We start from the raw sequence: 18,679 nt of genomic DNA, 5'->3' as shown, positions 1-18,679 counted from the left end.
AGCAGCTAAATTAATTAAGAATTATGTATCAAATTATCTCATAATAACTGAATTTTGCCTTGGAGCTTTTCTATATAGTAATATTATACTTGGTGAAGCATGACTCTTCTAAATTCACAATATGTATTTCTATATAGGTTTATGTATTTAGCACCCATTCTGTAGAAATACTCTGCTAGGCACTAGTAGACTGGCAGCACCCAACAACAACAATCAGGTTATGGTCCCTGAGTGGCACGTGTGGTTAGCTGTGAACTACTAGCCTATGCATTGGTGGTTTGAGCCTACCCAGTGGCTCAGTGAAAGAAAGTCCTGGTGAGCTGCTTCTATAAAGATTATAACCAAGAAAACCCTAGGGAGCAGTCTACTCTGTAATACATAGTGTCGTCGTCAGTTGAAATTGACTAGCCCACAATAGGCTTTTGTTGGTTTTACTAAGGTTACTTTAATATGACGTGGAGGAATCCAAGTAATGAGTTTATCATAGCATATCGTGTATATAAACTTGTTAAAATATCATCAATAAGCATTTTTGTTAAATTGGTGCTGATGCTAGGTCATTAAGGTCATTTATTCATTCTTCAAGCATGAATTGAATGTCTACTCTGCTTTGAGCACAGTTTTGGTGTTGGGGATATAGCTGTAATAAAAACAAATGGAACTTACATTTAGGGAAAGGAAAAAAAATGAGCAAATACATACATAAACTTCATTTTCATTTTGTGACGACTTTTTACTTTGTAGATTTAATTTAGATCCAGAATGCAAATGTACTGATGACAGACTCTGGGAAGCTTTAGAAATTGCTCAGCTGAAGAATATGGTCAAATTGCTACCAGGAGGTCTAGGTAATATTTAATTAAAAATCTGTTTATTTTTTATATATGTAATTAACTCTTTGAATCTCTCTCTACATTTTATGCGAGAATCATATACTTTTAGTATTAAATTCCTTGGCGTGGCACTGTGGGTTAATGCACTAGACTGCAAAGTTTATTTTCACTGTAGGGTCAGCGATTCAAGCTCACCAGCAGCTTCTCAGAAACCCTATATGGGGTCGCTATGGGTAGGAACCAACTCAACAGCACTTAACATCAACAACAATATTTAAAACAGGAGTCCTTGTGTGGCACTGTAGAATAAGCACTGGACCACAAGGTATGTTTGAACTTCAAGGTCAGCAGTTCAAGCTCACCAGCCACTCCTTGGAAATCCTATACAGGATTGCTATGAGTTGGAACCAACTGGGCAACACTTAACAACAACAGCATACTTAAAACAATCCTCTACAGGTCATTAGGGCATTTGACTAGATAATGCTTTGGCATGTGATATAAGAAGATAAAGGTTACAACAAATTCTATTCTATGTAAGCATTCCAAATTTAGTACATTTATCCCTTCAGTCTTTTCACCATTGTTGTCACAGTTCACTTTAGTCAGAATATTTTATGTTGGTTTATACCTGTTAATGTGACTTGCATAATCTTTCACCCTCTGTAAGTAGATAAGCAGAGGATTGTAAGGCTCTTACTTAGAACTCTTTAGGAACAGGAACTTCTCCATCTTGGCAACCACTTTGGTTACAGACAGGAGGAATGTTCCTTTTCTTTGTATAGTATAATGCTCACCTTGTTTAAAGACATTATTTTCTATTACCTGCTACAACATAAGTTCTGGCTCTCTGTGTAGGGACTGAACATCTACTTAAACAAAAACACTGATGTTAAATCCAGTTCTAGAAGCAGTACAACTTCTGATGAATGAATGATGCTGGAATAAAAGTACAACATGAATACTGGAATAAAAGATTTTGAGATATAGTTTTTACTTTATAAAAATAAACATTTTAAATTTTGTACTAACTTTCACTTCCTTAAAATCTGATTTCATTGATGAAAGAAATATGAACATTAATAGTTTGCTGATATTTTGATTCTAACACACAAAATATTGCTGCTAAATTAAGCCAAACTAGCTTTAAAAAAGCAATCTATAAAATAAACTGTCTTTATTTTTAAATTTATTTTTGAAGGGGGTACTTAATTAAATAAATTACCATGTGTGATCTTAATAATGGCCCAAGGACAAGAGTTCCCATAGAAAAATTCAGAGCATGCCTTGAAGGATTATTTCATTGGCCTTGACCATGTCACATTGTGGGAGTAATTTCAGAAGTCTGGATGAACTTGCCCATATTTTTTTATATCTTTCTGAAAAGATCATCAAATCTACTTGAAAACTTTAAATGCTTATAGGCATTTTTCCCTTGGCACCAAGAGTCCCCTATTCATAGTTGTCACAACAGTCAATTATTTCTTTGTAGTCTTTCTCGTCACTAATATGAGAACTTTCTGTGCCTGTTTTGAATTTGTACATATAGTGTTTGGGTTATAGTACACTGTAAATAACAGTACATGTTATTTATGCTGTGCGAACATTGTATGTGTTCTTCCTTTTAATAAAGATGACACCCATTTGATGAATATCTGAGTCAAGCCAACTTTGGTGATTAACATTCATTGTTCTCAGCACCCTCTTTATTTACTATGTGAATAAATGCATGATCTACAATGATTCGAAATGGTAAGAAATTAGTTGACGCTGTGAGGATATAATCAATGGATACTTCCTCCAGGAACTATAGTAAAAAAACACTTGAATTCTAATAAAAGTGATACTTTGCAGATAGTATTTATCCTAAACATTCTGTGATATACTTTATGAAATATATATGGAATACAGAAAAGGAAAGGATAATGAAGTTACGTTGTTGTTGTTGTTGTTAAGTGCCGTCAGGTCGGTTCTGACCCATAGCGACCCTGTATAGGGTTTCCGATAAGCAGCTGGTGAGCTTGAACTGCCGACCTTGCAGTTCAAATGGCTTTGCCGTCTGTTGCATTAACCCATTGCGCCACACCAGGTTATAGCATTTATTTATCCATGGAACAGTGTTTTATTTTGCTACTATGTCAGATACAACAGCAAATGCTGGGAATGTGCTGGATAAAAGCATACTGGACCTCTGGACTTGGAACTTACAGTCTAGTGGGATGGTATAATGGAATGAGAACTGGAGTTCAACTTGAGGATGTTCTATTTCTTGTCAAACTCTACTGCAAATTAGTTATATGTCATTCTACAAACAACTTCACCTCTCTGAGCCCTAGAAAAGTATAGTAAATAATCTTCAGGGTACCTTTAATTTCTCAAACTACTTAACATGATTGTATAACCTACTTTGTTGTTGTTGTTAAATGCCGTCAAGTTGGTTCCAACCCACAGTGACCCTGTATAGGGTTTCCGAGGAGTGGGTGATGAGCTCGAACCTTGTAGTCTAAACTGACTTTGCAGTCCAGTGCATTAACCCAAAGTGCCACACCAGAACTCCATATAACCTACTTGTTGTTGTTGTTGTTGTTAGGTGCTGTCAAATCGGTTCCGACCCATAGTGACCCTGTATAGGGTTTCCGAGGAGCAGCTGGTGAGCTTGAACCACCTACCTTGCAGTTCAAATGGCTTTGTAGTCTGGTGCATTAGCCCTCAGCGCCACACCAGGACTCCATATAACCTACTAGTAGACTGTAATTCAACATCCATTAATAAAATTACAATGGTCCAAGACCATCTTCGTTACCCAGAGTTCCTCTTTCTGTTTCCAGTACAAAATCCTTGCATCAGACAAAGTGATATTCAGCGTGCTGTTACAGGACATAATAGGTTTTTTCTTTTTCTTTTTTTTATATATATCTTTTTTAAATGTTTTATTGTGAATTGTGTGATAGTCTAAAAAATCAGCTTTACACTCATTCCATCATCCATCATTCCATTGGCATAGTTACCCTCCCGTCTATGCATCATCACCCAACCAAGGGGTGTACCCTGTAAGCCTGCATCCCCCCCCTCCCCCACAGTCCTCAGCCTCTTTCCATCTCCTGATCCCGAGTCCCCAGCCCCACCATCTCTTGACGTCGTCTTCCCTGCCTCCATCTCAGGCCTCACCGCCTCTCTAGTTAGGATTCTGCTCTTCGCTCTTAAGGAGAATGTTACTACATTTCTTTAGTGGAATGCTTGTTTCTTCCTCTGGTTTAGATGCCGTTGTCACTGAAGGTGGAGAGAATTTTAGTGTTGGACAGAGACAGCTATTTTGCCTTGCTAGGGCCTTCGTTCGCAAGAGCAGCATTCTTATCATGGACGAAGCAACAGCTTCCATAGACATGGCCACAGTAAGTATATCAATTAAACTTTTAAAATTGACAAGTTGTAGAAATTCATGTGAAAACTATTTCTTTTTTCTTGATTATGTTCTGAATTTTCACTATTGCTATTTTGGGTATCTTATTGTCTCCTTGATCATCTGATGACAGTTAATTGGGAATCTTAATAAATGAAATGGAACAGCACCTGATTTAAATGACTTACTGTTGCCAATGAGGGGAGTCCTGGTGTGGCTCTGAAGGATAAGCATTGGACTGCAATGTCAGTTTGAACTGCAAGGACAGCAGTTCAAATCCACTAGCTACTTCTTGGAAACCCTCTACAGAGTTGTTAAGAATCAGAACTGACTAGATGATACTTAACAATAGCATTGCCAATGAGAAGTCCTGGTGTGACACTGTAGGATAAACACCATACTGCTAATGTCAAAGTTCATGGTTCACACCAACCAGCCACTCCTTGGAAATCCTATGCAGGGCCACTATGAGTCAGAACCAACTTGACAACACTTATCAACAACATCAATGAATATAAAATAAAATTACAATTATTTTTGATAAGTTCTTAAAACAGTAAGATTCTAAAGCTTAGTTGATGACTTTACTGTGCTGGAATTCATACATTATATGTTGCTGTTATGTGGCGTCGAGTCTATTCCAACTCATAGGGACCCTGCATAGGGTTCCTGAAGAGCAGCTGGTGGGTTTGAACTGACAATCTTGCAGTGCAAGCTAAACGTGCAGTCTGGTGCATTATCCTGCAGAGGCAAGCCATAGAAATTCTAAAATATGTAGTTTCTACTTAATGGAATATATGATAATCAGTTTTTTTTAATTATTATTTCTAAGGCAGTTTGAAGAAAAAGAACTCACTAGAATTAATAATGACAATCTCAATGTGTTCCTGGTAGCAAATCTAAAACTTTGTCATTTGAAAAAGATTATTTATAAGGATCAAATATTTCCAAGAAAGATCAATCTGGAAGGCTGATTGGGTGGGGGAAAGTGTCATATTAAATCACAAACTGTGTACAAGTTAGCAATTAATGTGGCTCTGTTAAAAGTTAACTTGACATTAAAATTCTGACGTTACAAAGGACCAACCCAAAAATACAATCTCATTTTATTTTCTTGCACACTTTTGAATATTTAAAACTACCTGAGAATTTAGCAGTTTCAAAACCTTTAAGTGTCTATTTGACATTTTTTCTTTCTAAGTAATTAATTAAACAAGTATACTAAGTCTTCTCACAGTTAACGTAATTTAAAGCAGTAGACATCATCTCTCATAAAGTCAGTTCACTAATTAAGCCTGTTGTTGTTGCTAGGTGTCGTCGAGTCAGTTCCAACTCATAGCGACCTTGTATAGGGTTTCTGAGAAGTGGCTGGTGAGCTTGAGCCACTAACTGTGTGGTTCAAATTGACCCTACAGTCTAGCACATTAACCCACAGTGACATCAAAATCAGTAGTAATTACTAAGGCTTTACAATATTGAGGTTATTATTTAAAAAATTATAAGGAGGGAGAGAAAATTAAATGGCACTAAGCACCTGACTGTAAGGTTGCTCTTAGTAACCTCTAGTGGTGGTGGTTATGTGCCAAGGAGTCGGTTCCGACTCATAGCGACCCTGTACAGTGTTTCTGAGGCTATAAATCTTTATAGGAGCAGAAAGCCTCATCTTTCTCCCACGGAGCAGCTGGTAGTTTCGATCTGATGACCTTGAGGTTAGCAGCCCGATTAATAACCACTGTGCTACCAGAGCTCCATGGTATTTTCAGTAACCTCATATGCATGCAGAAGCTGGACAGTGAATAAGGAAGACTGTAGAAGAATTGACGCATTTGAGTTATGGTGTTGGAGGAGAATATTGAAAGTGCCATGGGCTGCCAAAAGAAGAAACAGATCCGTGTTGGAAGTACAGCCAGAGTGCTCCTTGGAGGCCAGGGTGGCCAAACTTCATCTCTCATACTTCAGACATATTATCAGGAGGGACCAGTCACTGGAGAAGGATATCATGTTTGGTAGGGTGGAGGGTCAGAGAAAAACAGGAAGACCCCCAAGAGATGGATTGGTCAGGTGGCAGCATCGATGGACTCAAATGTGGCAACAATAGTGAGGCTGGCCCAGGATCAGGCAATGTTTCGTTCCACTGTGCATAGGGTCACTATGAGTCAGTACCAACCCAATGGCTCCTAACCACAACAACAAGCACCTGAATATGAAAAGTACCATGGACTGCCAGACTAACATGATGGAAGAAGTAGTTAGAATTCTCCATAGACTCTAGGATGTTATCAGGAGGGACCAGCTCCTGGACATGCTTGGTAAAGTGAAGGGTCAGTGAAAAAGAGGAAGACCCCAAACTACATGGATTGACACAGTGGCAGAAGCAATGGGCTATATATAACAATTGTAAGGACCAGGCAGTGTTGTATTCTGGTGTGCATAGGGTCACATTATAAGAAGGAACTTAACAACAAGAAGTCACCTGATTGGATGAAAGACTCCTTCATATTAAAGCTTAGGTAATCAAACATTCTCCTAGGAGAAATGGAATCTTGACCCAGAAACATCTTTAACATCATAATGACAGCAAAGTTTTGTTGTTTGCTTGTCGTGGAAACAAAATTTGATTCCTGCCTTGATTTTTCTTAAATGAGTCAAAATCCAGATTTTTGGCCTGTTTTTTACTCAAAGATGAAAACCATTATAGGATTTTGTTAGTTTTGAATATATGCTGTTTGTGCTATAACACAAGTGAATGTGTTAATGACATTTTTCTCTTTGTTTCTTGGCAATAAATTTTCAGTCCTTCCTGGTTGATCACTTAGTTTTATGGATCTGTTGGGGACACATACAGATTCAGGGATTCTCAGAAGGGAAAGAGAACTATAGAGCATTGTTCAGTTATGTCAAGAGAACATGTTGTTGTTGTTAAGTGCCATAAAGTCAGTTCTGACTCATAGCCACCCTGTGTAAGGTATCCAAGGAGCAGCTTGAACCACTGACTTCGCAGTTCAAACCAAATTGAAGTCCAGCGCATTAACCCGCAGCACTACACCAGGACTACTAAGAGAACATTGATGTTGTTAAGTACCATTGAGTAGGTTCCGACCCTTAGCAAACCTGTATAGGGTTTCCGAGGAGTGGCTGGTGAGCTTGAACTGCTCTCCTTGCAGTTCAAACTAACCTTGTCTTCCAGCCCATTAACCTACAACACCAGACCAGAGAATGCAGTCAAGATAAAATTCAGATTTTTTTTTTTTTTTCAGGAAAACATTTTGCAGAAAGTGGTAATGACAGCCTTTGCAGACCGTACAGTTGTTACGATAGCTGTAAGTATGAGAGACCAAGTTGATATACTCTTCTTTTGTTTTTGTTCTGAGGCTCAATAATCCTTAAGTATGAGCAATTAGAATATGTTGAATTATGTATTTCACTATCAGTATTTCTGTGTCTGTGAAAAAAATTGAAAAGTAAGCTACATTTTCAAAGCTTTTCCATTGTCTTTCCTAAGCTGTATGCTCTCCTTCCCCTCCCCTAAATTACAAAGATGGAACCTCAAATCTCATGGGTTGTGTCTGATATAGATGGTAGGTCAAATGAAATAATTCTCTTTTCAACATCTGTTTCAGCTGCTTCACTAGGAGTATAACCCAATGATATGATGAGCAGTTTGAGCAACAGAACTTCTAGATTTTTTTTTTGTCAATCCTGCCACTATTTACCCTTAATATCTCTATTTCTATTCACTTTTCTTTAAAATAAATAAATAAATAAATGTAGCAAGATGCCACACAATAAGAGTCAGATACATTTGATTTTAGAAGTGATCAATCAAATTGAAAAATTGATTGAATCTTTATAATTCATATTGTTGTTGTTGTTGTTAAGTGCTGTTAAGTCAGTTCTGATCCATAGCAACCCTGTATAGGTTTTCCCAGGAGTGGCTGGTGACCTTGAACTGCCGAACTTGTGGTTCAAACCCACTTTGCAGTCCAGCACATTAATTCATATTAGAGCTTATTTAAAATAAGCCATGGTTCTCTATGTCTTCCTCTTTGTGAATGAACATAATTCTTGCTCACATTTAGGCTTGCTACTTAACAAAAACATTCTTTTAATAAGTCACTTTGACGATTTCCCTCTTGTTGATTCTTCTTTCTCTCCTTCTTTCCATTTTTCTTTTTCTCTCCAGCATCGTGTCTCTTCTATTATGGATGCAGGCCTTGTTTTAGTCTTTTCTGAGGGCATTTTAGTGGAGTGTGATACTGGTCCAAATTTACTTGCTCACAAGAATGGCCTCTTTTCCACTTTGGTGATGACCAACAAGTAGACCACCAGGATCTGTACTCTGACAAGTATCTCATCCTCTGGTAGTTATTTTAGTGACCTGCTCTGGGGAATGCAACACTAATGCTGAGATTAAAGGGGTGGCTCTGGGTGAAGGAACTCACCACAGGGTAATATACAGATAAACTCAACCAGGAGATTCTTTCTCAGTACTGGATGAGGCACTTGTATTCACTTTTAAAGGTATACATACAAAAGAAAATGTTTGTGAGAAACTGCAAACCTGATTTTCTCTACCCTAAGGGACAATTTCACAATTCCTTGAGTAAGTTTTGTAGGTATCCTTAAAATGCCTGAGTCAGCCCTGAAGGCTAACTGTTGAGTAATGGTTATTGTGTGTGGAGTGCTGGCTTGCTTGGTGTTCCCCTTTGTGTGACTGATGAATGGAAGAAAAAGTGCCCATTAAAGTGCAGTTTGTGCAGGTTGGGGCAAAATGACACCCCATTAGGATCCATCTGCTGCAAACTGTGCGAAGTTAAACAAACAAACAAACTTCCTCCAGTTTCAAGGTGAGTTACTAGTTCCTTCTGCCCTGGGGGAGAGTTTGATTAATTTAACCACATAGAAATGTTAATGATTTAAAAGTGAGTGAACTGGCCAACTTGAATTAACATATTCAATTATTTTCACACTAGAGTAGACCTAAACTATGAGGTATTTTGGAGGATAAATAACTTTGTTTCCCCTATGTGTAAAACTTTTTCAAAGGCAGACCCTTGACTGCTAAAATCCTTGCCTTCTTCACTCTACAGAAATCATGGCATTATTGTATAATCCTGTCTATTCTGTACTTGATAGATTACTTCAGCATAATTTGCATTTTTTAAAAAAATTTAAATCATTTATTATCACTGATTATTCATTATATCATGGAGATTAATATAATATTAAAATACATCATCTTCAGTAAAACATTTTTAAAATCTGATTGTTACCGGTGTAAAATACAGCATTTAGAATTTTCATTTAAAAATATAAATTTTATGAACTTTCTTAGAATTTTTGAATTATAAAAGTCAACATTAAAGAAAATCCTAGTGTCAGATAGGGAGTATCTTAAAATATTATGAAAAAATATTCTTTATGCTTAGGAAAAAATACCTGAGTTCCTTTAAAACTGTTCTAGTTAGCCAATGGATGTTTTGGTAACATTAACAAGAAAGCATGTATTTTAACACTGCAGTCTTATGTCCAATAATTTCAACAGTTGCTGGATACACACATTAGATTGAGCACGACTTAACATATTTAAAAGCATAATTTGTACTTTTAACCAACAAATAATGTTCTAATACCAAAGTTTTGTTTTACACTCACTGAACACTTCTCCATAGATTTAGGTTTCTTTACCCAATCTGCATTTGAAAACACTAGTGTGGAAATTGCTACCAAACTGTAGGAGAAAGACGCACCCTGGGGCAGGCAATCTCTTCTCACAGGCTTTTACATCTTTGTGGTGTAGACTGCTTGTAGAATGAGTTTCAGCTGTGGGGAGTAATGATTATCATCGGCCTGAAAACCCTTCTGTTAATTTTGTTAACTGACACTGAAAATTGTGAAAGTCTTAAAAGATAAACTTTCTTTGACTTCTAACAAGAAACCATCAAGCATCAAAATAGTCAATGATACTTACGTATGAGAATTCTTTCTTTTTCTCTGGTGGCTAGATTAATGTCTCTGGGGTATTTAAAAAAATTTTTTTATCAATAGTATTATGATTAACACTATATTTCATAAAGAAAAAGCTAATTTAAAATTAATAAAATGAATAACAGTTCTGATGATTAGCAAATATGCATATGGAACACTTAAGTGCCATCGAGTTGGTTCCGACTCATAATGACCCTGTATAGGGTTTCCTGGGAGTGCTAGTGGGCTTGAACTGCCGACCTTGTGGTTAATAGTCTGGTGCTTATCCTTCAGTGCTAAACCAGCACTCCATCATTGTTAGATGTCATTAAGTCTGTTCCAATTCACAGCGAGCCTATGTAAAATATATGCTATTGTTGTGTGCCAAGCAGTTGATTCTGACTCATAGCGACCCTGTATAGGATTTTCAAGAGTGGCTGGTGGGTTTGAACTGCATATCTTGTAGTTAGCAGTCCAGTGCTCACCCTGCAGCACCACACGGGGCTCCTGGGCAAAGTATGCTGCTCTTGCTGCTGTGTGCTGTAAAGTGATTCCAACTCACAGCAATCCTGTATGAGGATCATAGGGTTCCCAAGACTGTAAATCTTTACTGGAGCAGAAAGCCTCGTCATTGTCTCATGAAGTGGCTGGTGGATTCGAACTGCTAACCTTGTAGTTAGCATACCGATGTGAAGCTTATGATTATTAAGTAGTAATCTTTATTATCAATTACTAACATCAAAGCCTCTCTACAAAAGCTGTTGTTATTGTTGGTAAGTGCTGTTGAATTGGTTCTGACTCATAGTGACCCTGTATAGGGTTTCTGAGTAGCAGCTGGTAAGCTTGAACTGCCAAACTTGCAGTCCAGTGCATTAACCTATAATGCCACACCAAAACTCCCTCCAAAGGATATCAAGTGGGAAAAGAGAATGACTGAAGGATCTCTAGTGATTAAGAGATGATTGCTGTTAAGTGTCTGTAAGTCCATTCCAACTCATAGCAACCCTGTATAGGGTTTCCAAAGAACAGCTGGTGAGTTTGAACCATCAACTTCATGGTTCAAGCCAACCTTGCGATCCATGGCTTTATCCTACAGCACCACGCCAGGACTCCAAAGGAGGATTGTTATTGTTGTTAAGTACCGCAGAGTCGGTTCCGACTCATAGTGACCCTGCACAGACCCTCCAAGGCTGCAAATCTTTACAGGAGCAGAAAGCCTCATCTTTCTCCCGCAGAACAGGTAGTGTTGAACTGCCAACCTTGAGGTTAGCAGCTCGATTCATAACCACCAAGCTACCAGAGGATGATAAAACATGTTTAAATCACTTGGTGATCCACTGTAATGTGGCATGCCAAAATGAACTTCCTCATATTATCTCTTGCCAGAATTCAGCTACTTTCAATGGGTCTTCAAATTATGCAACTGCATAATAGACATAGCAGCATGGAGGTTCTGTACAATAAGCACTGGACTTTGAAACACAAAGTCAGAAATTTGTGTCCATTATCTGTTCCACAAGGGAAAGATGAGGCTTTCTGCTCCCTTAAAGATGTATAGCTTCTGGAACCCTAAACAAGGTCCCTGTGAGTCAGAACCAACTCAGTGGCACTTACAAAAACAGCACCATAATAAGCCATTGTAGTTGGATTTAAGAATAGCCCTACTGGCTCATGATGGCTCCTCTGATCATTTAATTACTTGACAAACATTTGTTAGCCTACTTATCCTAGTAAGTAAATTCCAGGAAAATGATGAAACTGCTATACTAGCTACACTTAAGTTCACACAACCATATAAAACACAGCCACGCATACCAATATTTAAAAGCATGTCAGTGCTTTTATGCAAATAACTTGAGTGGCATAAAGTTTTGCAAACCTCACATGCACCTTGTGCATTATGCGTTACGCAGGATATATACATGTGTGCCTTATTTATGTGTGTGTGTGTCATTTGTGAAAAACACAGTAAGTTGATTGTACTTCACGTACATTAAAAAAGAAAATCCTTTGCTTCTTGCATACCTTGATGTCCCAAGAAGAATCAATGTCCTTGAATAATCTATAAAGTATGCATATAACATTGCTTTGGCTTGTGGCCTGAAATTTTAACAAATACATATGTTCTTTTCACTCACAGCATCGCGTTCACACCATTCTGACGGCAGACCTGGTTATTGTGATGAAGCGAGGCAACATTTTAGAATATGACACTCCAGAAAGCCTCTTGGCTCAGGAAGATGGAGTTTTTGCTTCTTTTGTCCGGGCAGACATGTGAAGGAATGTCATAAAACCCTGTGTGTATTTAAAATAACATTATCAGAACTGACTTAATGAGCATTCATGTGGCCTTAAACTTTCTTAGATTTTTATAAAGCATGCTCATTATGTTGTGGAGTTTTGTAATTAGTAGCAATGTCATTTGCACAAGTTAACATATTGTCTCTTCTATGGTTTTTTAAAAGAATTTTTCATAGATAATTGCTGCTTAACATGTTTATTACTAATATTTTCTAATGAGTTGTTGTACTAAAAGATGTAAGCTAATGTAAACTATTTTTGTAGTAGATCGACAGCTTATGCTTTCTCACAACTTTAAGTCTGAAAAATATGCCTCAAGCATAGACGTTAAAATGAATATTCAGTATGATTATACTTTCATTTGTAAGGATATATATATATGTATAAAATTGGTGTCCCCATATGTTATTGGGGGAGAATAGAGAAAGGATAGATTTTCTAATTTGTTAGAAATGAGACCTTCAAATCCATTACTTAGGAGTATTCTTTTTGTATTAGTTAATATTAGTAATATCACAGCTTCTTTTAACACACTTTTCCCCTCTTGTTTCCTGTAAAAAAGAGTTTCCTGTAACCAAGTAGTTATCACATTTGTATTTCTGTAAAGCTAAGCTGTTTACTAGAAAGATAAACAAAGAGTCTGGATATTTGAAAAATTATACTTGAGGTTTCATTTTACTATAGCTAGTAAAAAGAGAGTTCTGAAGATATCTGGCATAATGTGTCATTTCCAGGCAAAAAGTTCAAAAGTGACCAGGCTCAACCCTACAGTAGTGAAGATGTACTAAACTCTTTATAATCCATGCATCAGTGGTTATACATTGATAAATTTAAAAATAGGTAAAATTACTTTCACTGGAATGCAAGCAACCAAAACTCTACCCTATCTGTGCCCATCAAGTGCAAATATAATTGATTTTCATATGAAGAGCTTTAGGTGTTCTAAGATTATGAAGACTTAACAGTTGACGGAAAAGGAGAAATTAAGATGCTCCTTCCTGTAGTGTTGTGTTCAGTTTATTGTACTGTGTATTCACTATTGGAACAGATGCTACAATTTTGTTGGGTCCTAGAGATGTGGCACTGTGAGCTAATGTGTCAATCTGCAAAGCCATTTGAACTGCAACGTTGGTGGTTCAATCTCACCAGCTGCTCCTTGGAAACCCTTTACAGGACAGCTATAGGTCAGAACCAACTTGATGGCATATAACAACAACAACACCAGAAGCCCACAGCAATCTAGAATATATTACTTTGCCTTCATCTAAATATAATAGAGTCCTGCTGTTTATAAATATAAGTGTCACATTGATGGGCAGAGAATTTCTATATTATTTAATCATAAATTGTTACCTTTGTTGTATATACAAATGTTCATTGGGAGAAAATAATTCTTTATTATCTCCTGAAAGCTAAACACAACAGAATCAATATCCATTAGTTCAATCTTGAAACTATTTCCCCCAAAATTCAAACACTCCTCTAAGCAAATGCTGTATGTAAATGTTTTGTTGGACTAAACTTGCATAATACTTGTTACCAAGTTATGCTTCATTCACACAGAGAAAGGGGGACTGATACCTTACAATACTGAAAATAGTATTATTAGGCAACTAGTGTCAGCAAAAGCATATCTCAGAACAGAAAACCAGGTTTACCAGTCTTTTACCCACTTGATCACTGGTCCCCTTAAAACTTAGTCACTTGACCAAATAAAGTGAGGGCTATTTTTTGTTGTTGTTGTTGACTATTTATTAGGTTACATGAGTTATTTGGAGTTCTGGTGTGGCTCTATACAGTAAGCACTGGACTGTTAACCACAAAGTCAGAGGTTCAAACCCACAAGCTGCTCCTCTGAAAGCCTATACAGGGTAGCTATGAGTCTAGATGGACTTGATAGCACACAGCAACACATATTATTTATTCATTTAATGTAGAAATTATTCATTTTGAAAGACATTTTTTTCTAAATAAGTACATATCTCTAAAAGAAAATTTTAACTAAATGAGTTATTCCCCTTATTAATTATTCAATATTTACCAAAAACAAAAAACAAAAAACTAATGCATGTATAAAGCTCTAAATGAAAATTACAAGGTTAACGTTATCATAGAGAAAACGTTTTTAAAGAATCCTGCATTCTCTACTTTTCTACTATACTTATCCATTTTAATGTTTACTTGGTTGGTTAGTTATATGCCATGGAGAGTTCCTACTCATAGCAACCCCATATAGCGTTTCCAAGGCTGTAAATCCTTATGGGACCAGAAAGCCTTATCTTTCCCCCATGGAACAGTGGTGGCTTCAAACTGCTGACTTTGAGGTTAGGAGCGCAATGTGTAATCGCTACGCTACCAGAGCTCCTTAATGTTTACTTAGCTCTATATTAAATCTCAGAAAAACCTCTTAAGTAAATGATACTTAAAATTTGGGACCATGTCTTGCTTGTCTTTACACCCATTGTACTTACTACCAGGCCTTGGCCCACAGACCCTACTAAATATAGTTGATTGCACTATTAATTAACCTTACTGATTAGCCATGTGTCTGCAACTTTGGATTAATCTCTTCATTTTTTGGTATTTTGTTTATTCTGCTGTGACTATATACTAGTTTGCTATTATATAATAAATTGCTCTTTCTGTTTGTACTACTTAAGAAGGTGATTATTTCTTCACTTATAACACCACTGAGTATCAATCAGGACTGATTGATAGATGTAAATCAATAGCAGTTGCTGAGAATAATACTTGACTCAGCTTTGAACATTTTGTTTCCTACTTGCCAGAGTCATGTACTTCATTTGTTTAGCATATAAACTCTACGGACATTGCTCCTAAGTAAAACAACTATACCAATAAGTTTTATTGTTTTCTAATGACATAGCTAGATGTCTGGACACTTTCCTAAGGTTTATTGATAATTCTTATGGTTGTCTTCCAGTATGTCTTTCATCACTTGTTTTGTAATACATTCTTTGCTTGATATTTTTAGTTCTCTGATTTATAGTACTATGATAATTGCCTTATTGGCCCATTATAAAAGATGAACTCCAATCTTCTCATCTGTTTTTCTGTGGTAACTGCACATCATTTCCATATTTTATCAAGCATTAGTAAGATTCACCTTCTGTTGCCTGTTGTAATTGTTGTTGTTGTTACATACTATCAAGTCAGTTCCAACTCATAGTGACCCTATAAAGGGGTTCTGAGGAGCAGTTGGTGAATTTGAATTACCTACCTTGGAGTTAGTACTCCAGTGCTTATCCTACAGTGCCACAAGATCAAATTCATAGGAATCTGTATTTCTATCAAATAACTTCAGATGCCACCAATAGTAAGGAATCATGATCTGTCTCAGTCATCACCCACATTTCTATCTGCTATGCGTAACATGTGTGGGTCGGAACCGACTCGATGGCACTTGACAACAACAACAACAACATGTGTAACATGTAGCCGAAAACACTGGTGGTGATTTTCACATATAAATAGGTCCTGTTTTTGCTTGGATTAGCTTATCCTGAATTGCTAAAACAAGTCTCTTAGTGTCATTGAATGAACTGCCTTGGTTTCATCATAATGAAAATATAGTTTAATGAACTGAGTTCGGGATAAGACGATATCATCAGGGATTCTGAATGCTATGTTCTTTGGTTGTTTAGTTTAATCAGTTGTAAGTGAATATAAAACTCTTTCACAAAGATGCAAAACTTTTGTCTCCACCTTTGAATTAGCTCTTGAATCATTTGCACCATTATCTGCTGAAATTGACTTCAATTAACATATTAATAACTTCAGATGTTACTAATGCATTATATTAATTTGACCACTTTGAGTAGGTTTCAATAATGATAATTCACAATATTCCCCTTTCTAACTTCACATTACTGATGATGACACATATCTTGTGTATGGGATTTAAATGATTTTCTTTTCTATGAGCAATCCCCAATTGCCCTCTCATTCACACTCTTGTCACCAGTTACCCAATGTTACAGTAAAGATCAAGGAAGCTGTACTTAGTTAAAAATGTTCATTGTCTCTATTGAGAATGTCATCTGTGACCTCAGTGCCACTAAACAACACAGACTATCTCTCACTATACGATGCAAACTAGGGAGAAAGAGTCTGGTTTGCAGACCGTTGTCTTATTATTTAATCTTCCTGCTGCATAAAATAAGTAACTTGATCATATACAGCAATTTTCCAACATTGTGTACTGCTTCTTTATTCAGATTAGATAATTGAATCTGAAGATTTAATAGAGATTATTCTCTATTAAAAAGCTACAATATGTTCAGTTTATGTACATTACCAGTTACTATTAAATGAAAGATGATTGTCCTTTTCGTTTATCAGAGTCAAATGGATTAAGGCCAGCTGTTCTATATTTACATATTTTCTCTTTGATTCATGGTAGTTGGTCCTTGTTCTAACATACGATTAAAAAAAAATGATAATTAAAATTTTTATTAATCTTTCTTTCAGACACCCAAAATATTCATTCATACTTTGAACTTAGACATAAACAGAAACTCCATGTTGTTTGAATTCATTACATTGTACTGCTAACCCTCTTTCTCAGCTTACAATCTATCCTCCAATACCTCAGGGTACATAAGTATAAGCACATATACTCACAGCATACATTCACATTTTATTTATACTAGCTGTCTTAAATAAGTGTATTTAAGTGTTAGTAGGAGGAACAAATGGCTAAATGTTGTACTAACTACAGTGTGAACTTATCGAGACATGCCTCAAACAACAGACCTAGGTTTGAAAGGTCACAGCATTTGAAGCCCTATGAAGCAGTTCTACTCTGCATACATGGAGTTGCCATAGGTTGGAATCCACTTGAGGACAACTAACAACAATGAATCTTTAGATCACATATTAGTAAAATGAATAAATAATTAAGGAATATAAGTGATGGGTCCCAGCGAGATGGATTGGCTAAGTGGCAGTATCAATGGGCTCAAGTGTGGCAACAGTAGTGAGGTTGGGCCAGGATCGGTCAGTGTTTCATTCTGCTGGGCATTAGGTGGCTATGAGTTGGTACCGACTCGATGTCACACAACAACAACAACAACAATCTATGGCATATAAAGATTATTATAACCATAATAATCTAGATATGTTTTCTAGACCTAAAGTCATCTGGGAAGAAATTTTACTTCTAAGTAATCATAAAAATATACTCCAGTGATGTGAGCTCTAGCCCATTTTTTTCTACCACTTTGTAAAATAACACTGAAAACAAATCACTGAGTTATAGTGAGCAATCTCTTTAGTTCAGCCAAGAGATGACAAGTACTGTCTTTAAAAACTGTGAACTAAAATGTAAACAAAACCGTGAACTGGACATCTATAAAAGGAAGTTGAGTTGTCTACCACCAAGTGTGCTACACGAAAACGTAGTGTTTATTTCAGTTTAGTTGATAATTGCATATCTGCTATGTGCTTAACTTTTGTTGTTGTTAAGCGCCACAGAGTCACGGAAGAAAGTATAATTCAAAAGCATTTGTTAGTATAAAGCTATGCAGTTTATATGGTGGTAGTTGGCAGTTAAGTACCCTCAAGTCTGTTCCGACTCATAGCCACCCTGTATAGGGCTTTCAAGGAGTGACTGATGGGTTTCAACCACCAAACTTGGGGCTAGCAGTCCAGTGCTTATCCTACAGCGTCCCACCAGGACTCCATGTAGTATATAGATAATGGAGTTAAATCTTATAAAATCAATAATTTTGTTACATTTATTTTTTAAATGAGGAAACTGAGTCTAAGATTTAAATGATTTGTCCTAAATCATATGATGTACTTCTCCAGAGACTGGTCTTTCCTGATAACATGCCTAAAGCACAGGAGATGAAGTTTCACCATCCTTGCTTCTAAGGAGAGCACTGGCTATGCTCAGTGCAAGATAGGTTTGCTTGTTCTTCTGGAAGTCCATGGCATTTTCAGTATTTTTTGCCACCATCATAATTCAAATAGTTCAAATTATTCAATGTCCAACTTTCACATGCATACATGGCAAATGAAAATACCATGACTTGAGTCAGGTACACCTTAGGTATTAGGAAAACAAAATGGCTTCTCTCAATAGACTTGCCTTCAGTGACCCTCTTCCTCACCCAGCATTTTCTACCACCAGGATATTTCCCATTCTTTCAGA

The 18,679-nt window shown here is 36.7% G+C and overlaps 1 protein-coding gene across 2 annotated transcripts in view; it reads left to right on the top strand.

The window, feature by feature from the left end:
- The window catches only part of ABCC9 (ATP-binding cassette, sub-family C (CFTR/MRP), member 9), a 157,402-nt gene extending 144,831 nt beyond the window's left edge, over positions 1–12,571 (top strand). The window contains exons 35-38 of one of the 2 annotated variants that reach the window (XM_006866936.1): positions 745–848; positions 4,092–4,225; positions 7,491–7,553; positions 12,341–12,571. In XM_006866936.1, coding sequence (XP_006866998.1) covers positions 745–848; positions 4,092–4,225; positions 7,491–7,553; positions 12,341–12,478 — 439 coding nt within the window. In that variant the 3' untranslated portion in view covers positions 12,479–12,571. Of the gene's footprint in view, positions 1–744; positions 849–4,091; positions 4,226–7,490; positions 7,554–8,416; positions 8,555–12,340 lie in introns of those variants that run through there. The other variant, XM_006866937.1, reaches the window with a different exon arrangement.
- The last annotated feature ends 6,108 nt before the right edge of the window (positions 12,572–18,679 follow it).

Source organism: Chrysochloris asiatica, unplaced genomic scaffold, assembly GCF_000296735.1.
Source record: "Chrysochloris asiatica unplaced genomic scaffold, ChrAsi1.0 scaffold00098, whole genome shotgun sequence".
Lineage (NCBI taxonomy): Eukaryota > Metazoa > Chordata > Mammalia > Afrosoricida > Chrysochloridae > Chrysochloris > Chrysochloris asiatica.
Note: the sequence above shows the minus strand (reverse complement) of the source record. Positions and strands in the feature narration are given on the sequence as shown.